This window comes from Lactuca virosa, chromosome 4 (genome assembly GCF_052849685.1).
Source record: "Lactuca virosa cultivar CGN04683 chromosome 4, Lactuca_virosa_CGN04683_v6, whole genome shotgun sequence".
NCBI classification, from domain to species: Eukaryota; Viridiplantae; Streptophyta; class Magnoliopsida; order Asterales; family Asteraceae; genus Lactuca; species Lactuca virosa.
Genome location: NC_136429.1, coordinates 135,164,425 through 135,187,370, shown reverse-complemented (window position 1 = coordinate 135,187,370; position 22,946 = coordinate 135,164,425). Strand labels below are relative to the sequence as shown.

At 32.8% G+C, this 22,946-nt stretch overlaps 1 protein-coding gene across 1 annotated transcript; it reads left to right on the top strand.

Annotated features, from left to right (window-relative positions):
* The first annotated feature begins 9,792 nt into the window (after positions 1–9,792).
* Positions 9,793–10,236, top strand: LOC145105078 (auxin-responsive protein SAUR40-like). Its single transcript, XM_079042217.1, has one exon. The coding sequence runs from the start codon at positions 9,793–9,795 to the stop codon at positions 10,234–10,236; it is 444 nt and encodes a 147-aa protein (XP_078898343.1).
* Positions 10,237–22,946: the final 12,710 nt, after the last annotated feature.

Sequence of the window (22,946 nt, the reverse complement as noted above, 5' to 3'; positions counted from 1 at the left end):
ATTAGTATTTTTATTACTATAACACGCAAATCACATACACAGATCATCGGAAAAATTGAATATAAAAACAAAATAAAAAATCTTAATTTGTAATGGTTGAAGGTTTTCGACTACGTTTCAAGGTAACTTACAGTTTAAAAGTTTTATTTATATGATATTATATACTATCAGAGTAATTTAATAATCTTAATTATATTTCATATATTAAAAAAAGGAATGTTGAGTTATATGAAATAAAGTTTAAAAAGGTAAAATATAATTAAAAGTAACCGATATAATGAAAATTATTAAATTAATATAATAATATATAAAATCATATAAATCAAAATTTTAAAATTGTAAGCTTAGCTCAAAAAATAGTCGAAAAATCTTCAACCAACACAAATGAAGTTTTTACATTCTTTCTTTATATTCGGTTTTTCATACGATTTTTGTATATGATTTGTGTGTATTACTCAATCTTGAATGTGATTCTCCAAGCATTATTGTTTTGCTTGAAACATCTTTATGTGTTTTGCTTGGAACATCTTTACGATTCCTCTTTGTCAATAAAAATATTTTGATTGTAGGAAAATGAAGAATTGTCATCAAGTTTCTATAGTTGAATGATGTCAAAGGAATAAAGAAGAGTACAAAAAACAGATATGAGTTTTTCTGTTTGAGCAGAGAAGACGGATATGAGTTTTTTTTCTTTGGAGTTGAATGTATATTTATGTAATATTTTTATTTATATATTCAACCATCCAATTTTCGTATTTATTTTATCGTAGTTTTTCTATTTTGATTATGTTTACTTTCTATTACTTTGTTATCCTTAACAACGTATATACAAGACAATATTCAAAAAGATAACATCATTTTTAAAATTAGATTGCTTAACATATATATCCACCTATGAATGTTATAAAATTAAAATTAAATATCTTCATGTTTAAGAACTGAAGGGATTAAAATGATGCATCAAAACCAATTATTTAGAAATATATATATATATATATATATATATATATATATATATAAGTTGTTAATTTGGTTACTGTTCATAAGCTTGTTACTTTTTAATTATATAGTAGGGGGTATCTTGCACTTCGTGACGAACATAAGTGGTCATTTATGATTTCTCAGTAGGTAGTTACGTCGCCTCCTCTCGCTCTTCACTTGGGTGCAAAAATCCCGATTTTCGAGTCTTCAAACCACTTTAAAATAACACAATCTCTATTATGATATTATGTTCTCAAAAATTTCATATTTATACATTGTACTTTGAAATTTATATACCTTTTCTTTTTATTATTAGGGCATTATATGTAGACAAACATTGCCATAATTGGTTGCATTTTTTCAAAATATAATGACGATAATATGAAGAAATGAAAATGCAATGCTATAATAAGCAAATCAACTAGAGTAAATTGCTATTTCTTGTAGTCTAACTTAATATTAAAGAAAATCATATGAAAAAGTCAAAAGTATAAGGGTTTGAGTAGGTATATTTTCAAAGTAACATGCCTTGATAACTAAACAATTGAAAGCATAATGTCATAATAGGTAAAAATGAAATAATGTTGCTTTTTGTGGCATTTAGCCCTTTGGTATAATGATTAAGAGAGGACTTTACATACCACAACTAAATTTATCCATGCAGTAGCAAGTTGAGTTAGAGTGTGATCATTACAATTTGTTGGATAACACTCAATTGGCTCTCAACATAATCATCCATGTCGTACAAGTTTGTTGTAGAAATTGTCCCTGATCAATGTAAAATGACTATTATACATTTTCCTGTTATTATTTTTAAATTAAGTTTGAAGTTTATTATTTTTTTTACCATTTATTTAAAGATAATTCTAAAACAGTAAACAAATAAAATATTCGATGAAAAAATGCATAAAAGGATGGAGCCTTTTTAGTATGTTTTCATTAACAATCCATTCAATCTAAAAGAGAAACAATATGTGTGCATATAACACTTTATATATATATATATATATATATATATATATATATATATATATATATATATATATATATATATATATATATATATATATATATATATATATATATATATATATATATAGGGAGTGATTCAAATGAAAACCATAAAAGATTAAGAACCCTAAGAACCCCAATTAATTAGTAAATATTTACAAGATACTCTAATTAAACATGTTAAAATCCTAATTTTTTGTGTTTTTGGTATGAAAAGAGCAAACTTACAATTTTTACAGTCTAATATTTTCATCCGTATATGCTCTCATATTTTAACACAAAACTTATATAAAATACAGATTTACACAGTCCATTTACAGTTTAATGAAAAAAATTCACAACTTAATAGAAACTGTTTTACAATAATTCACTAATTCAAAGAAGTCAAAACTCAAACTCTACCACCACATGCTGCCACCAACCACCTGTATCAACATAGTAGCTGTCATTTCTTCCAAATAAGATTTATAAATAAAGTCATGCATTAACAACTTAAATACTACATTCACAGTCTAATTAAGCCTATTAATTCACTCGTTTTGAATTTAATGCAAAACAATTATAAAAACTAGTGGATTCTTAAAAATTTATACAACAAAAAAAAATAAATATATTCATAAGAAAACTAACACAAAAATTTATACATAAATCATTCATATTTTAACACAAATTATAAATAATTCACAGCAAAATGCAGTTAATTCACAGTTTAAACAGAAAATCCATAGTTTAATGCAGTCAATTCATATTTTTAAATACAAAAATCACAGTTTAATACAAAAAAATTCACAGTTTAATATAGTCAATTTCACAATTTAAATAAATATTCACAGCTTAATGCATTTAATTCAAAGTTTAAAATAGAAAAATCACAGCTTAATAAATAAATTTCACAGCTCATTACAATAAATTTACAGTTTAATACAAAAAATATAAATTCACAACCATAATATCAATTTGAAACTCTTAATACAGATAATTCATAGTTTAGTATACAAAATTCACAATTTAAGACAAAAAAAAATTATATTTACAACCATATTTTCAAATTAAAACTTATTTTTATACGTTAATATATGGAGGCATTTCTATGTATTAAATTGTGAATTTAATATATTAAGTCGTGAATAAAATTCACAACATAATACACAATTCACAGTTTAGTATACAAAATTCACAGCTTAATATAATAAATTCACAATTTAAGACAAAAATTATATTTACAGCTATATTTTCAAATTAAAACTTATATTTATACGTTAATATATTGAGGCATTTCTATGTATAAAATTGTGAATTTAATATATTAAGTTGTGAATAAAATTCACAACATAATACACAATTCACAGTTTAGTATACAAAATTCATAACTTAATATAATAAATTCACAATTTAAAACAATTTTTTTTATATTTACAACCATATTTTCAAATTAAAACTTATATTTGTACGTTAATACATGTAGACATTTCTATGTATTAAATTGTGAATTTAATATATTAAGTCGTGAATAAAATTCACAACGTAATACATAAAATTCACAGTTTTATATAATACATTCACAACTCATTTACAAGTATAATCTCATATTTCAATATATTAAAAAACTCATTCACAGTTTAATACATAAATAAATTATATCATATTTCAAAAGCAAACATAAAAAAAATACATGAATCATAAAAGATAATAACTTATCTGAAATCAACGAAGAAGATGCTTACTCTACCACCACCACCAGTATCAACACCGCCAACTATCGTACACTACTATCAACCATCACCACCACCAACCATCGGTGCCAACATCGTCAATATCTTTCCCTTTAAAATCAGATCTGGATTAAAAAAAAAATCAGAATTCACAGTTTAATATAACATTTCAAACACTAATTCAAAACTTAGTTCATCAGATAGCTAATTAAACCCGATAAGGATGCGTTACCAACTAATCAAGTTTCCAATTTCAACCACCTATCGACTTAACCTCGTAAGTCGTTAGTCCAATCGACAAATTCTCGGTAAACTAGGGTATATAACCCTTACAGCTCAAACTAAACTTTTAACTATTTATCAGGTTCGTAATAGCACCGTATCATGAAACCTCGTCACACATACTTGGGTATAACAACCCTCCACAAAACATTACATAAACGTATTTACGTAAAACATGATAAAAATATACCTTCGTTGATCCTGTAAATCGACTCCCGTACTCCCGTACACTAATACAATACAAAAGGTAACAATTCCCTAGAAACACCTCCCGATCTGCTGCCCCGATCGAATGTGCAAAACTCTCAAATCGACACAAAACACACACACACACACATATATATATATATATATATATATATATATATATATATATATATATATATATATATATATATATATATATATATATATATATATATATATATATAATGTGCAACACCACATCGTGAAAACAGGCATGCCCTGCCGTGATGACAAAGATTACTTGATTTTTCCATGTTTCTCGTTCGATCAACCCGTGTCCAATGGTTTAGCTTATTACCACGCCGTGACAAGTACACCACTACGTCGTGGTGACAATATGTTCCCCGTTTTTGCCATGTGTTGCACTATTCCGCCACGTATTTTGGTGGCTTGCCTCATACCACGCCGTGGTAACTCAAGAGTTGACCGTTTGACTTTGAGTTTCGTTGACTTTCTTGAAATAGCAACATACTTTCACCCTAACTTCAAACGGTCATAACTTCCTCATATGAACTCCATTTTCGACAATCTTTATATCCACAGAATCGTCTCAGAGTAATATACCACCTTCTTCCTCGAACCCTGTCCATTCTTAAACAATAATACATGTTGTGAAAAATGGGTATTACATACGGGCATCAAAAGCGATGCTATAACACTATCTTCACATGTTGTGCACTATTTTCACAAGCTACATTTATTTTCACAATATGCACTACAAAAATGATTTTCTCAAGTAGCCCTCATGTTTTGAAAACCGGACCGGACCGGCCGGTTCAACTAGTTTAACCGGGAACCGATCCTAGATCCGGTTCTTAGAGGCCAAAAAACCGTTCGTGTTGTGAACCGGTAAAAACCGGTCTAGTTGAACCGGTAAAATTGGGAAATTTGAAAAAAAATATTTTTTCCTTTTTTATATAACTAAAATTAACAATGATGTAATTATAAAATCATTTGGTTTTTCCGGTTTCTGAGATCGGCCCGACCGGTTGGACCAGTTGAGCCATCGAACTAGTAAGACGGTCGGTTTGGTCTCCGATTCGGTTTTCAAAACCTTAAGTAGCCCTACAAATTGATTTTCATAACTAAGCTACCCTATTTTCACTGTATGCCTGCGGATTCCATAATATAATCTTAAATAATAGATTTTAGAGGTGGACATGTGAAAATGATGGTTATATGGAGAAAGGGTGATGATATTTTCACTTGTATAATTTATCAATCCACTTTAAAATATTTTGACCATTATGCCCTTATTTAAAATTTACAAAATATGGAGATTGATAAGAATACCTAACGACGTGATCAACGCGATTCTTCTTTCCAAACGACGGCTGATTCTCCTTCGTAGTTAGGGGTGGCAAATCAGGCTATCGTGTCGTGTTTTTGTCTGTCACGACACGACACGACAAATTTTTTTGTAACACGAACACGACACGACACGATGTAGTGTTTTTTTCAACTAACACGAAACGAACCGGTTAAAAAACAACAAACACGACATGACACGACAAAGATGGCATAATATAATAATTAATTTATTTAATTAATATTTAATCATACATAACATGACAAACACGACAAACACAAAAAACACGACTGACAAATGCTAAATCGTGTCGATTTCGTGTCGAATTTTGAACACGAACACGACACGACACGACACGACGTCGTGTTTTTTATACTTGACACGAACACGACACGAACACGAATACGAATTTCAGTTTTGTCCCAATTTCATTTTGTGTCGTGTTTTTTTCTCGTGTCGTGTCATCAATTGCCAACCCTATTCGTAGTCACCGTTCAAAAACTGTCGCTGCTTCTTCTTCCTTTGTCGGTTGCCGGTACTGAAGAAGTTAGAGCCCTAATTTAAGAACATAACATAATCACAAGTGTTGAATATATTGCTAATTAATCTTCATTATATTACTGATTTATCTTGATTATATTACGGTTCTTATGTGTATATTATACCACATTTATGCATATCATTCATAAGTTTTTCACAAGTGTATTCATTTGTCTCTAATAGATGGTGATAATATTCATCAAAGCATTGATGTCCAAAATTAATTAATCGGATTTTATTAGGCTTTAGGTTTTACAGGCTAGAGAGTTAAGGGCATTTAACATTTAAATATATATGTTCCCATAGTAGGGTTGTGAAATAAATTAATGTTATGCCATTGTAGAAAATTTACATGTATAAAGAGCTAAAATGTAAATTGTAAAAAAGAATCAATTTGTTTGTGTACATGATTCAATGCATTGTCATGGTCTCTGTGAAGTGTGTTCAATAACTATATTTTTAGGCTTTTAGCAAATATTTTTAGGCTTTTAGCTAAGAAAGAGAAGGAATTTCCATATTTCCTTGGTTTCTTATTTCTTTTGCATGAATGTGAAGTAAAAATTGACCTTATAATAGATAAACAACATGTATATATGAAGGGTGAAATAATTTGTACAGTACAAATGTAAACATCATGTAAAAGCTTATTTTTTTGCATGAACCTGAAGTAAAAGTGATAGCCTACTTGATTTATGTTTTATATTATGTTAAAGACAACATACACTAACTACTAACTTGATTTATGTTTTATACTATGCTTTAGTCACTATTGGAATGGATTCATCAAGTCCTATGATAGAAAATTAAGAACTCTATTTAGCTAACTCCAAATTTGAATCATATGATGAATTACTAAAGAATGTACGAGACTTTTATTACGCTAAAGGATATGCATTATCTATTCGAGATTTAAGTAAAGACAAATATGTCAAGTTGCAATGTGACCGAGGCGGTTCCTATCGAGATAGATTGTGTATTGGCAATAAAAGAAAGAGGAACATCGGATCTCGTTTGATCAAATGCCCCTTCCATATTGTAGGTAAAAAAGGAATTGATGGTTTTTGGGCAATTAATGCTAAAAACTTGACTCATAACCATGAACCATCTACTGATATGTTGGGCATCCATCATTTCGTCGATTATCATCAGATGGCGTACAAAGTGTCAAAAACATGTCGCTTTCTGGCATACCCCCAAGGCTAATTATTTCTTATTTGTGGCAAAAAACCGAAACCTTCCAACAAATTCTTGAACTATATACAATCTGAATATGAAAATCTGCAAGGAAAACATGAAAAATCTTTCAATGGTTAGTGCCTTATTTGAAGAGCTTGAAAATGAGGGTTTTATTTATGATATTTTACATAATGAAGTAGGGCATATAACCCATTTTTTCATTGCACATCACGTGTCAATTATACTCGCCAAAGCCTTCTCAACTATCTTTGTTATGGATTGCACATACAAAACAAACAAGTATAACATGCATCTCCTTGATATCATTGGGGTTTCATGCTTTCATACCTCTTTTTATTATGGGTTTGTTTTTTTGGAAAAGAGGATGAAGATAGTTATATTTGGGCATTAAGTGTGTTTAAGAAAACTCTTGAAAATCGTGAATCGTCTGTTATTATGTCTGATAGAGAGTTGACATTAATGAATGCTATAAAGATGGTATTTCCGAACACGACAAACCTTTTGTGTATTTGACATATTGAAAAAAAAACGTGTTGGCAAATTGCAATAAGCATTTTGCACACGCAGAAGAGTTTAATACATTTATGTCAAGTTGGATAAATGTAGTGTATTCAACTACAACAATTATTTTTGAGAATAATTGGGGTGAATTTGAGTTGCTTTATCAGACGAAGAAAGTTGAAATTGATTATATAAAAACACATGGTTGCCTTGGAAAGAAAAGTTTGTTACTGCTTGGACAGAAAATTACTTGCATTTTGGTACTCATTCATCTTCAAGGGCTGAAGGTGCTCATTCCAAACTCAAGTTGTATCTACAAGTATCTACCGGTGGCTTACAAGAAGTTAAAGAAAAGATTTGTCTTGTAATTAAACACGAATTCAACGAGATTAAAGTGAAACTCGCAAGTGAAAAAATTCAAGTTCTTCATAATTGTGACATGCCGATTTTTAGAGAGCTTTTGTCTCATGTATCTCATTTTGCATTAAAGGAGATACATATGCAATGTGAAAAAATAAAAATGGTAATATTTACAAAGATTATAGTTTTAGATTATTGTAAAACATTAATTTTACATTAACCTTTAATAACTGTTTGTTTTTTCAGGTATAATGACGCCTTGTACTGGTCATTTTATGGCAACCATGAGTCTTCCTTGTGCTCACAAGATAAAACAGCTGCAATGAATGCCACTTTCTTTGGATCTTATTCATCCACAATGGAGGATTGATACATTACGCCTGAATTCGGAAGATGATTCACAGAATGATGGTGTCAACAAATTCGTTGAGTTGCTTACTGAGTTGTCTTCAAGATACAAAACGTGGCCTTTAAGTAAAAAAGAATTTGCTCCTTCTATGATTACCAAGCTTTTGACCGAATCTGATGCGTTCTTTGATCCAATGATTCGTAAACCAAAAAGTAGACCTCCAAAATAAAAAACGAAAAGAGGAATAACTTCTACCACACGAGATCCTTCAAGATTCGAGTTTGTGGAATCATCACAAACACACAACCCTTCAAGTTCTATTGGTGACTTCCATATGAATAATGAAGTGTTTGAGAACAACTTATTTGATTTAAATACATATCTAATTTTTTAAGTGATGGTATTATGATTCCAATATTTTTTTTGGGAAACATATTATAATGATTTGATATGAACTACGTTTGAATAATTTATTACCATATGTATTAGTTTGAAACAATTAATTTTCATTACATGTGCAACACATAATGCCTTCGATGGATATATGTGAAAACAAATGAACTTTTGTTAACTTTCATTCAAATGATAAATAAGAAAAAAAAAAAGAATAAATTGAGGGATAAAAAGCATAGTTAGTAGGGATGGACAACTAGGAAAACATAGGCAAGTTATGAACAAGAAAAAAAGACGCTTAAATGTTATTAACTGGGGGCCGTATAAAACATATTTATCTTCTTTTTTTTCTTTATTTTTGTAAATTTAAAATAAGGGTAAAAGTGTCAAAACATTTTAAATTTAAATGGATAGATAAAATAAATAAGTAGAAATATCAATTCCCATGGAGAAAACCTTGAATTTTTGATTAATTTTTGGAAAATAAAAAGTGAAGAGTTTCTATTAATATTGTCATTTTTCTCTATCAATAAACTATGATTAATTAATTAGAGACCTAAGTTGGGCTAGCCCACTTGGCTAACAAGGTGTCTAACTAGGAGTTTTCTAACCAGAAGGTCCTGGGTTCAATCCCAGACAAATACTAACATGGCCGTTCAAAAAAAAAAATTAATTAGAGACCTAACCCTTAAATAAACATTGAAAAAGATTAAAATTACAGAACGACCTAGTAGTCTGGACTCACATGGCAAACAACATAATCTCTGTAAATATCGTAGTCTCCAGTGGCATTTTGGTCTTTTAAGCCAACATAAAACCCTATAAAACTACTACCTCTAAAATACAGTTTTATCCCCAAACCGTAAAAACCACACAATTCAAACCTCACCCTCTCCAACTCCGACGTCGAAATGTCACCGGCCATCGGAACATCAAGCAGAATCCGCCACATTGTTAGAGTCAGACAGATGCTATGTCGTTGGCGTAGAAGAGCCACCTCTTCATCATCATCTTCTCGAAGATTGATGGCAAGCGATGTGCCGGCGGGACATGTCGCGATCTGCGTCGGTAGTAGTTGCCGGAGGTTTATCGTGAGAGCAGCCTACCTGAACCACCCTATGTTCCAGAAGCTTCTAAGGGAAGCCGAAGAAGAATACGGCTTCTGTAACAAAGGTCCATTAACGATACCTTGTGAGGAGTCCGAGTTCGAAGAGATCCTCCGGTTCGTTTCCCGGCCGGAACTTTATACCAATAACAAATCAGGCCGGTTCGTCAATCTCGAGGAATTTCAGAGATTTTGTCACGTAAGTTACGTAGCGGAATCTAAGCCGCTGCTTCATGGATCCGTGTACTAAAAGCTGCTGGTGAGTCCGGATCTGAGTCAACTTGGACCGATTCAACTCGAACTGAGTTGAACCAAGTTTGATACTCCTAAATCTAACTACTATTCTGATTTTTAAAGACTAGAAGTAGTTTAGAGACTTTTTTTGTTGTTGTCTATTTCACCTTTTTCTGTGTAAAATCTGGGTGAAGTAGAATCGATTTGTGTGTTTTTTGCTTGGTGGATTGGGAAGACGAGTTGTAAATGAACTCAGGCCGAGTCGTTCCGAGTTGAATGGAAACAAATGAATTCATAAGTTTGTTGTATTATTATTATATTACCAAACCGGTTTTGGTTTAAATTATGTTTTATGAATTGGCAAAAGAAGCCTCTATGTTGTTAGACTTGTCTAAAACTGACTCTCCTTTTTCAAATAAATTACATCAAACCCCTTGCATATTTTATTTCATCCATAATTTTATCTTGAAACATGATGAAACTAATTGGGTAATGTAATCAGATGGAACTGAAATTTGACCAAAATGCTGAATAATTGAATAAAAAACTAAGGGTTATTTATGGAACTGCAGTTTTTCTTCATTTTATTTGATTTTTAGTATTTTTTTAGAAAGAAAAAAAATACGAGCATAGGCAATAATTTTACTTAGTCAATTATGAACTATATTTGAATCACCCTTTTTCTGAAAAGTATTTAGAAACATATTAATGTTTCAAAATATATGTATTTAGAGAGAATTAGAAATTGAAAAGTTAAAATACTCATAATTATTCACTTACCCCGAAACTTTGACTAGGAAAAAAGATAATTGACTTGTACTATTAGAATCATTAGTATCTCCTAAGAGCTAGTTTTTAAAGTTTTTTATTTTGAAAAAGATTTTTTTATTTTTTTTATTTTTTAATGTGAGCTATTTTTATTAAAAGTTTTTTTTAAATAACTTATTAATCCGCAAACTCTTCTATATAACTTTTTCAATAAAATGGTAAGTTTCATTTATACTCAACCAATAATAAGTTAACAACTTCTACCAAAAATCTCATAATAATATAATCTATTTAATAAATTATGTGAAAATGTAAATTAAAGAACTCTTATTGTAGATCTTAGTTAAATTTTTTGATTGATGATGCGGCTATTACATGATATTAAGGAGCATTTTGAAAAAACTTTCCTATTATGAATAATGTTCTAAGTAAAATCATGTTACCACAAATAATTAAGCTTTGCAAAATAAGTAGTTATTAACCATCTCATTTGACAAAAAATAGAATCATGGTACTGATGGTACCACAAGTAATTAAGCGGTGCATTCTTTAAAATATATATTAAAAAGTAAAAAAATCGATTTAATTGACATAAAATGATTTGAATGACATAAAAAGGTTCATTTGGTAAATATATATTACTTTTTTTAAAAATAATAATAATTAGATTGGCATAAAAGATGCATTCGATAATGGGATACGTATAGTAAATCCATTATTAAATAACACAGTGGATTTTTTTTTTTAATTTATATTCTGTTGCCTGTAAAATGGCATTTTCATATTTTAATGTATTTAATTTTTTTAATAAAATAATTTGTGGCATCTTTCATGCAATTCAACACTAACTACTTGTAGTTATTATAATCAAATTTTGGTTTTACAAATATTCGTCTACAACAAGAATAGACGTTGTGAAAATCAAAACTAAGGCCTTGTAAAGTAGTTCATAGTAAAAATATTGTTAAACATATTTACTAAGGCCTTATAAAATAGTTCATAGTAAAAATATGATTAAACATAAAATTGATAACAAACATATTGTAAGTTCCGTACCTAAACATTATATGCATAATACATGTCTTCATTTGTTAATAATAAATTAAAACTATTACAAGTAGCTTTTCAAAAATAGATAGAACAATCATCATATTACTATTATTCTAAACATTGACTTATTAGAATTTTTAGAAACATTCATTTATTATACGTTAAAAATTAATATTTTCAATCAAAATAAAAACTAAAGCATTTAATGTTTTTTGAGGAATGGTAGATCACAAATAAGATTTTAAAAGTTTTAGTTTCAAAAGTCGTCATTTCGCTGATGTAACTATAATTGAACTAATCAACAATATTTTATATGCTAATAAGAAACTGAATAAATGTTTGTCCTTTATAAGAAATTTAGTATTGTGTTAGCTGAAATTTTTTGAACAACTAAATAATTAAAGCTACCAAAAAGTTAGAAAAGAACCAATTACAAAAGAAGAGGATTTTGGAGCCAATTGCTCCAAAAAGTATTTGCCTTATTGTTCCTACTAAAAAACCACAAAAAAGAACAATCAACAATGCTTTCAAACAAAATGTCACTTAAATGAGGTTTTCCTTAAAAAACAACTTTGTTTCAAAATCCCCACAACACCCAAAGCCCTACATAAATGATCGATTCCAACACAAACGTTTGAAGAGGCATGATACGAGTGTCATCAAGCCAGGAGACCACTTAAAGAAGTTTATAAATATCTGGAGGTACAACATCAACCTACTTAAAAACCGTGGTCCATACTTTAACTGCCAACTCACAACACCAGAGAACGTGGTCAACATCTTCTGTAGCTTTTGAACAAATAAGACATAGTAACAAGTTTAACTCAATCCCTTTCATGCTTAAATTCCACCTAGAAGGAAGTCAGTTTAACAAAGCTCGCCAAACTAGGATTTTAATGTTCATAGTAACGTACAAAGACCACCTTGTGTGAGTTTTATTATCCTGAAGATTCAACCTATCAATATGAATACGAGCCTCTTTAATGGAAAATGTATCAGAGTCGTCAATAGCCCAACTCTACTCATTGCGACCATTAGTAATTGTTATATCTTCTAACATACTAATAAGATTTACGAATTGCCTATTCACTACTCCTCCAATATTCGGTTGAGTCCAAGGCCAAATCCATTCATTTATCCACCTATCAAAACTCAAGCAATCATGATTTGAGTCAAGCCGAAAGAGATGCGAAAACTTATCTTTAAGTGGAGTTTCTCCAATCTAAACATTAGACCATAATTTAGTAGTACTATCTATTGAGTTTTATTAGCATCAATACACATCAAGAAGTGTAGAGTCGAAAGTAGTTGTGAGTAGTCGAAAGTGTGTCTTTATGTTTTGAGTCTGTAAATAGCGAAAGTTTAAGGACTTTCGTTATCGTATCTATTTACAAGGCATATTAGAAGTTTTTTTAATGTCTAGTCCTTGTATTTTTTGGTCTGTGACGTACCCTATAAATAGGGTAAGTACTTAGGCGTTAGAGTAACGAACACTGATATATATATATATATATATATATATATATATATATATATATATATATATATATAGGCATTATTTTAATACATTTTAAGTTATATTTTGGTTAATTGAAAAGATATTTGATACTTGTTGAGTTAAATTATATCCAGCAGCCAAAATAGGACATTCTTGAGGAAAAAGGAGCCGAAATGATGAATATTGGAAACTGGAAGGATTTGAGCTGAGTTTGGAGCTTAATGGAGCTTAAAAGGGAAAAGAATTAAGAAATTACACTCCCCACGACGTGGCAATGGAGTACCACGACGTGATTATTAGGTAATTCTCGATGTTTTGTGCAAAGATGGAACTCACGATGTGAGAAGTCAAAGGTTCTAGAAGATCAATACGCGGAAGCCACATTCCTTGCTTGACACGATTTATATGGTGCTCACGACGTGAGATGTTAATGCTCACGACGTGAGGGACGTTTTTAAGGAATCTATAAATATCCTTTTCCATATTCAATTTAGGGGGTTGGATTAATTGTTCTAGAGAGTTAGTCGGAGTCAGAAGTCAGAAACCTGCAAGATTCAACTATTGGAGGAAGAATTCACTTGAAGTTAAGAGATTTGAAGATCCAATCAAGATAACACATTATACATTCAATTTGATCATGTTTAGCTATATTCCTATTGTGTTTTTGTGTTTTATTACTGTCATGAGTAGCTAATTGTGACAACCCGATATTTCAAGTCAATATAATGACCTAAAGTCAAGTATGGTAATCTACTTTTGATATAATAAATATAGCGTCAAAAATGAAATGTTCAAAAGTCTCAACTGGGTTGCATAAAATGATAGATATCGTGTCAAGATTTTCAAAAATATAAAGAACACTCAAATCCGAGTTATAACGAAGAAGTTATGACCAATCAAAGATCCGCGTCAAAATCGGTAAAACATTGTTAAGCATAAAAAGTGAAATTTCAATAAAATACTTTTTAGCCTTAGGTATCTAAACGAAAGTCGTAGATTATGTTGAACCGTAAACGTACATAAAAAGAACGTCCAAATCTGACTTCATATGAGGAAGTTATGATTTTTCTAAGTTTCGGATACAACAGTAGACAGCTAAAAACTCGAAATAGAGATCGAGCGACTTTTAGCCGACGCAACCTTAACGAGAATCGAAGATCCCGACAATAGTAGTACAACGGTGAAAAGACAGACGAAAATGGACGTCGGATGAAGAAGTTATGGATTTTTAACGAACTTTTCTAGTCCCGGCCCGTTAAAAATATAATATTAAAAATAAGTTCAAAATTAGCTGACGAAATATAAATAAAAGTTGTAGAGTATATTCTCACCTACGCGTGGATATAAAGAACGTCGCAAACGGAGCTCGTATGCGAAAGTTATGAATTTTTGAAGTTCGAGGCACGCATACCAAAGCTTATCCGAAGAGTACGCCCAGCGTACCCAATGTACGCCCAACGTACTACTTGTAGAGGGAGTACGCCCAGCGTACTCTGAAGTTACGCCCAACGTAAATCGGGGTTTCAGCCCCTATAAATAGGATGCGAGGGCTGCCCGGGTTTGGTTGCTTTACTCTCATTCCTTTCACCTTAAAACACCTCTCAAGCCCCTCTAAACCACCCTGAAGCCCCGGTAACACCCCTAGCACACGACGCAAGTCCCGACGCCCGAAGTTCCCGAGAAAAACAATCTTTCCAGTCGAAGTACTGCCCGCGTGAAGCCCGATTTTTCACCAGAAACCCGTTGTTTCGTCAAGAACAATCCTTCCTAGAAATGAAACGCTGCCCGATTTACCACTTATCAAGTGAGTTCATACCCCTACATTTTCACGTCTTTTTCATGTTTTAGGGGGGGAAATACAAGTGAAACACAAGAAAAACTTACGTTGAAATACTTATAAGTTCAAATGTTTTACCTACATCTTATGTATAAATGTTAAATACATAAAATAACGTAACTACTAAAGTTAAAGACTACTTTTCATGCAAGGTTGGTAATACACCAAGGTTTTTCATCCTAACGGAACACCCTTTTTAAAACTATAATAGGTATAGTTACTAGATATTCATGATATTTTTACATACTATAATCAAAAGAGGAAATACTTCTATTCACAAGGAAAATGGACTTTTCATACGTAAACCTGTGATACCAAATTTTGTGAGATATTTGAATTCATCGAACCGTTCAGTTCGCAGATTAAGTCTTGTTTTATAAGCCATAATCTCTTGTAGGGAGAGCGTGATATTTGTGTATAGATCTATATGGGACTGACAATCCCGCACCTAAACTGTTAGCTACAGTTAGACTGGCAGGTCTGAGGTGACAAACGTCATATCATTCCAACGCCTGACGAACGTTGTTACAGGCAGTCTGGGTCAATAGCACCGTTATAAAAACTCACATGGGGTATTAATACATCTCGGTTACGGGGCTGTTAAACGCCTTAACGATTATATATACTTATATAAATCTACTTATACTATTTCAAGTATGGAAAACACTTATGCATTCAGTCTTTGGAACCTTTTCAAACTACCACACATATATGGAAAATATTGGATTTTCTAGGAACAAACTCGGTTATTTTACACCAAAAATGATTCTATTCTTAAACAAAAACACTTATGAACTCACCAACTTAATTGTTGACACTTTTTCAAAACTACTTGTATTTATCAGAGATTCAGTAATACAGGTAAATCATCAGCTTTTGGAGAAGGGACGCTAAGACGTCAGTCTAAAAACTTATTAACTCATCATATTGTAATTTATTTTGAGACATGTATTGTATCCAACAATGTAACTTTTAAATTATATTTATGATGATTGTGTTTACTTTCTTTACAAATATTCAACTGTTATGATACTACGTGAAGTCACCCACCCTCGAATGTTTCCGCCATCCTGGTTTGGGGGTGTGACAGATTGGTATCAGAGCATTGTTTATAGTGAACTAAATATATAGAACCACATAAGATATACAAACTATAAATGCAAAGGGACTAAAACCCTCTGACAAAACGTTTTCACAAACTATACTTTTAATAAATTAAAATGCTAGTTTTATAAAGGTATAAGTACATGCATGCATCGGTTTAGTATCATAGTCAAAATTATACAAAAGTATTAAGACAAGTTGAACACTACAATTAGGCCTCGGGGTATGTAATCAGATCAAGGATGAATATAGCCTGATCAACTATATTTATCCAAGATGTGACCAACGTATGTCGAGGAATAGTAATAGTGAACAAGTCAAAAACTTACCAAAGAAAATACTAGAATCAAACTTACGAATTTGAAATACTATAGGAGTATTTCATAGTACTATAAGAACCGTAATAATCGTGCAAACCTCGATATTTAGTTAGAACTAGGAATTGTCAAATAAATAGAATCTTATTCAAAAACTAAAAACCTTCACTGCTAGGTCTATAATTGCAAAGTGCATACTTTAAAGTTACACATGATTGAGATTTTATAGGCTTAGGATTTATGATTTCGCTTTAGGCCCTTTTCCTTGTTTGGATGTGGACTTAAAGTGAAGCTACTTATCTAACGGCCTGTTCGATCTTGATTGTATGTGATTTGTATACACAAGATAATTATAGGAGGACCCGGTGTAGGTCTTATCACAAAAATTACCTTATTACCCTTAAGTTATATTTATATTTCTCTTATCCCTATTATCGCTTAGATAAAAATGGCTAGATTCCATCCTCCCAGAGATCCGTACTATCCTAATCAAGAGAATGCTGGTTGGCTCGGTGCCGAACCAGAAGATGAGATTGCAATTTCCCCTAGACGATGATTATGCTGAAGTCTTTCACGAGGACGACGGTTCTGGATCAAAAGCTTACAATCCACCTCCAGTTACTCAGAACCCAAACCCTCATCTGAACTTTCAAGGCCCCACACCTCTGTGGGCCATAAACCTAGACAGGTGGAGTCATGAACAAGGTCAAAATTCCCCCTACCAGGGAGACCGAAGCTTCTACAATCTAGAAGCTGGAGGTTCGGCAGATAGAGCACTTCCTGTGTTGGTTCGTCGCGTTTCTCACAACACGGAACAAGGAAGAGCCATCATCAACCGAGTGGTGCAGATTGAGGCTACCACTGGTGTCGACGCTGTTCGTCTTCGCAACCTGGAAGACAATCATAACGCAACAAGGGATAGTACCAACTTCTTGCAGGAAGAACTGGCGGCTTTGCAAGCCGAAGTACAACGATTACGAGAACATCATGCGGTACAAGATAGGCGTATATTCGAAAGAGAACACCAGTTTTGGTCAAATCCAGGGCAGAAATCTAGTAGAAGTAGATCATACTCTACTCGCCCTCTGTTTACTCTTTTGGTTATAGTCTAAGTCTTCGGAGATGTCTCAGAGTTATTTTTCATGCTTTTTCAGTTCGACCGCGAAAATCCATTTTCGGTAGGTCATTTTAATGTCGATGTTTTTCCCAGAATTGTGGTGTATTATAGACCTGTTTAAGGACAAGTTTTCCAAACTCTATGTACTTAATACACCTGTACAATCGACATTTACTTCTTACATTTTGAAAAATAACCACTCAATTTCACATTATTCTGTTACAAGTTGTACTTGTATTAAACTTCTAATTCCAATTCCTTACAAAATCCCTATCGAACTAAGTGTTTTAGTTATGAGATATCAAATTCATGTTCATTCTTGATATCTTACAATTGTTTCATCTTTTAATCTTTATAGTAAAAGATGCCTCCGCGTAAAAACCGAACCAACTTAAGATGTTAACGTCAATATTCTGCCTTAATAACTTAAATGCTTTTACAGTTCTGTAGAATCGTAGCAGTTATGTAGGTTGAATCATCGAGAACAGTATAACAAAACGAAAAACTTACAATCGCATGAACTTCCGGGATTCGAACTCTTCATTATGAGGTGACGGAGATCAGTGTAAGAATCGGAAGTAAGACGATACAGAAATTCAATATACACACGAAGGAGAAGGACACCCTATAAATACCTGGAGAGAACAAATCATTATCACCCAAAATAGAACGGAAAACAGAGGAGAACCACGCGTGTTTCATACGAAGTGTTTGAGTGCCTTTTCGTCACAGTATTAACTAATAAATAATGCAACTTAGTGAGTTAATGAATACATTACTCACATTAGGATTTGAACTTATCATCTTTTCCTGTATTGGCTAATAACAATAATTCGGATCACGAAATCTCAATCGAGAGTGATTACTTCTCAAATTCATAAGTCGATTTATTGTAGACTCTATTATGAATTACTTTCAAATCTTTTCGAAAATTGAATCGTAGTATCCACCAACCAAAGATAATTTTCGTTCGGATGACACTCGTCTGGTAACCATTCTAGAAACTTCATTCTACTTTTACCAAGACTGCATCATAGGGATGTAGGTCAAATCATTGAGATCAGTATGACGAAACAATTTTTTTTATCTAAAGCCAACCATAATCGCTCACGAGCCCATTTTCTCATTTTGTAACAGAATCATGCCTCCGAAGGAATGTAACCAACCCTCCGATAAAACATAAATCCTTCAGATAGATGCGGCTACGTTTCAAGTTGCAGTCACATCAGCTGTAGCAGCTGTCATGGCTCACCTTAATGCTAACAACGCAAATGTTAGTGGGAATGTGATCGGCAATCAGGGCCGTCCCAAGACGATTTGAGGCCCGGGGCAAAAACAAAAAATGAGGCCCTTCAAAAATTAGTAATCACAAACGATAATACAATGATGTTTATGGAGATGGGTATCGGAGGACTTGTTATTACACTATATATATATATATATATATATATATATATATATATATATATATATATATATATATATATAAGTAAAAAAACAGATCGTGTTTAAAGAATATGAGTTAAAAAAACCAAACAATCTAACAACCGAACCATTTTGAAAAACGGTTACTTGGAAACAAACAAAAAGGAGTATTTGAAAAAAAAAAAACAAAAGAAATTTCTTATGTTGATGAAAACTATAATTTTTTTTTTTTTGAAGAATAATCCGTTTTATCGGTAGGTTATTATGATTTCTGTTAACAAACCTACATATAATAGTTATTATATATGAAAAGATGGTACAAAATAAAATATTGCATATATAAAAGTTATGATTGATAATTGGCCTAAAAACACCAAAGATTTAAATGAAATACAGTATATGTTTGGGTTGTTTTGTCAAAATCAAGAAGAGTTAAAAAGAACATTTCTATAATTTGGTTGTTTTATTTATAATATCAAAAAATATAAGGGTCATATTTTGTAATTTGGATTTCAATTCATTAAAGTCAAGGAAGTACGAATTAAAACGTAAGTTCTTTAAAGTGTTAAAAATACATAAAAAAAGAATTATAAAAATACTCTCTGATTATTATAAAAAACGGGGCTCCAATTGAATAATCCCAATTAAATAATAAAAAATGTAAGAAATAGAGAAAATGCATACGTCAGATTAAAATTAAAAGTTGATTTAACAGATTCGAACCAACACCAATTGAAAGTGAAGCGCCTAAACAACACGGTCATAACCATCTAAACAACCGAAACCTTTCTAAATACGTTTATAAAATGTATATATATATATATATATAATATGACAATGAATTAATTTTGGGGCCCCAAATCGTTGGGAGGCCCGGGGCCGTCGCCCAGCTTGCCCGCCCTATTGGGCCGGCCCTGTCGGCAATCCCGATCGTGGTGATAACCAATTTCAGCAACAAGTGCCTACTTGTAAAGACACTCCGAACCTCAAACATAATATTCTGAAACGAAAGTTCGGGAACAAGAAAGGGAGTTATTCAACTCAAGGACCTACAAAAGGGCAACAAGCTGGGGCAGTCAATACCCCCATCAACCCTGCTATCCCAACACCGACCACGCCGTACTTAGGAAACCTCCCACACTGCAGCAAGTGCAACTACCATCATCATGGAGTCTGCCGAGTACTGTATTGCAATAGATGCAACATAAAGGGGCACACCGCCCGTTTCTGTAGGACTCTGGTAAAATTCATCACTTCAACTACCAACGTTGGAACAAGTCCAATATGTCATCTTTGTGGTGAGAAATGACATTACAAGAGGGACTGTCCAACAGAGAAGAACGACGGGGGAGCAGGAGGAATTTGACCCCAGAGAATGGGGAAACATAAAAGAACCCTGCTATAGTTTGGTACGCTTCCAAACCCCAATAATTTAATTATAATTATAATTACTCTCTCATTCGAACCAAATCACAACATTCATATAAAACTGAGAACCCTATCAGGTAAGCTATGATGGCTTAGTGTAAGCATTAGGGACATTTATAATTAAGATTTGTAGATTTAAGGTGAGTAATCCCGCCTCATTCCCTGTTCATTGTTTGGTTGTGGATTTAGGGCAGGGTTACTCAGTCAACTGTCTTACCAATCTTAATTATACATGACTTGTGTACAGCAAGCAATGATAGAGAGACCTAGTAAGAATCATTCCGTGAAAGTTCATAGTTTCAAATTATCAGAACCCTCGTATTAGTAGTATCCACCAATTTTGAATTAAAAAGGGGATTCGTAGCAAAATAACAGAATAAAACTGAAGGCGCTGAAAACTTATGTACATAGAATTATTCATCATCCTAGTAATCATCTCTTCCAGAATAACTTAATATCTACTTCGTTGAGAAGTTCCGACATCCTCATCCGACATGGTTTGGCTTGATCCTTACCATGCAAAAGAACTTTTTCAGCTGTCAGATGAAATCCTTCCAATCCATAACGCAAACCTTTATACCATCTCTCACTTCAAAACTTCAGAAGTACCCATGCGAGGGGTACCAGACCTTCTAGCCGGCTCAATAGATAGAAAACTTGAAACATAAAGCACCAAAGAAGTCTCAGAAGTCAGTAACCACCCGTAGCATACCCAAGGGATCTCCGAGGAAGACCGCTTGTACTGCAGGTCAAGTTCAAGAATAGAGTATAATAACTCATTAGGTTAATCTATCGCTGCTAGTTGTATATGCAAGAGTGGCATATAATTTAGACTCAACAAGATTGAGGGTGTGTGATTCCGCCCTACATCCTGTTCCTTTTCTGGTTGTGGACTTGGGGCAGAGCCACCCAACCGAAGGTTTTGTCGATTTAAATTATATACAACTCATATACACGAGGTGAGGATAGATGAGCCAAGGATAAGTCTTATCATGAACTTCAGAGCAAAAGCCTGCATGCTTACTATAACAACCATAGATACCTGAGTGAGAGTGGTAGCGGATTGCAATGGGCTTAAAAATCAAGTTACCAAGGCAACAGGTGGAGTTGATGCCATTTTGGGTGATCTTCGACAGGTTAACCAAATCCGCACAATTCCTACCAACAAAGGAAACAGACAAGCTGGAGAAACTGACTAGAACCTACATTAGGGAGATTGTGCGACTGCATGGTGTACCAATATCCATTATCTCGGACATAGATAGTAGATTCACCTCGAGGTTCTGGCAGTCACTACAAAAATCTTTAGGAACGAGACTAGACATGAGTACCGCCTACCACCCACAAACCGACGGACAGAGTGAGAGAACCATTCAAACCTTAGAAGATATGCTAAGAGCTTGTGTGATCAATTTTGGTAAGGCTTGGGATACCCATTTACCATTGGTTGAGTTCTCGTATAATAATAGCTATCACACTAGCATCAAGGTTGCTCCATTCGAAGCCCTCTATGGCCGTAAATGCAGATCACCTCTGTGCTGGGCTGAAGTGGGTGACACGTAACTAGCTAGAGGACAAGTACCCGACAACACTCTCACTATCCCGTAAATCATAAGGGAAACTACCGAGAAGATTGTCCAAATCCGAGAACGATTAAAAGCTTCAAGAGACAGACAAAAGAGTTATGCAGACAAAATACGGAAACCCTTGGAATTCCAGGTTGGGGACCGAGTACTATTAAAAGTCTCACCCTGGAAGGGTTTAATACGTTTTGGAAAAACGTGGGAAACTAAACCCAAAGTATATCAGACCATTCTAGATCCTTGTCAGGATTGGCCCGGTAGCATACAAACTTCGATTACCACAGAAACTCAATAACGTACATCCTACCTTTCATGTGTCCAACTTAAAGAAGTGCTTATCTGATGAGACCCTCGCCATCCCTCTGGACGAAATTGAAATCAACGAGAGTCTCCACTTCGTAGAAGAGCCAGTAGAAATCATGGATAGGGAAATTAAAAGAACAAAACAAAGTCGCATACCCATTGTGAAGGTCCGTTGGAATGCCAAGCGAGGACCTGAATACACCTAGGAGCGCGAAGATCAGATGAAACAAAAGTACCCGCATCTTTTTCCTAGTCCGTGAATTCTATCTTAGATTAAATTTCGGGACGAAATTCCC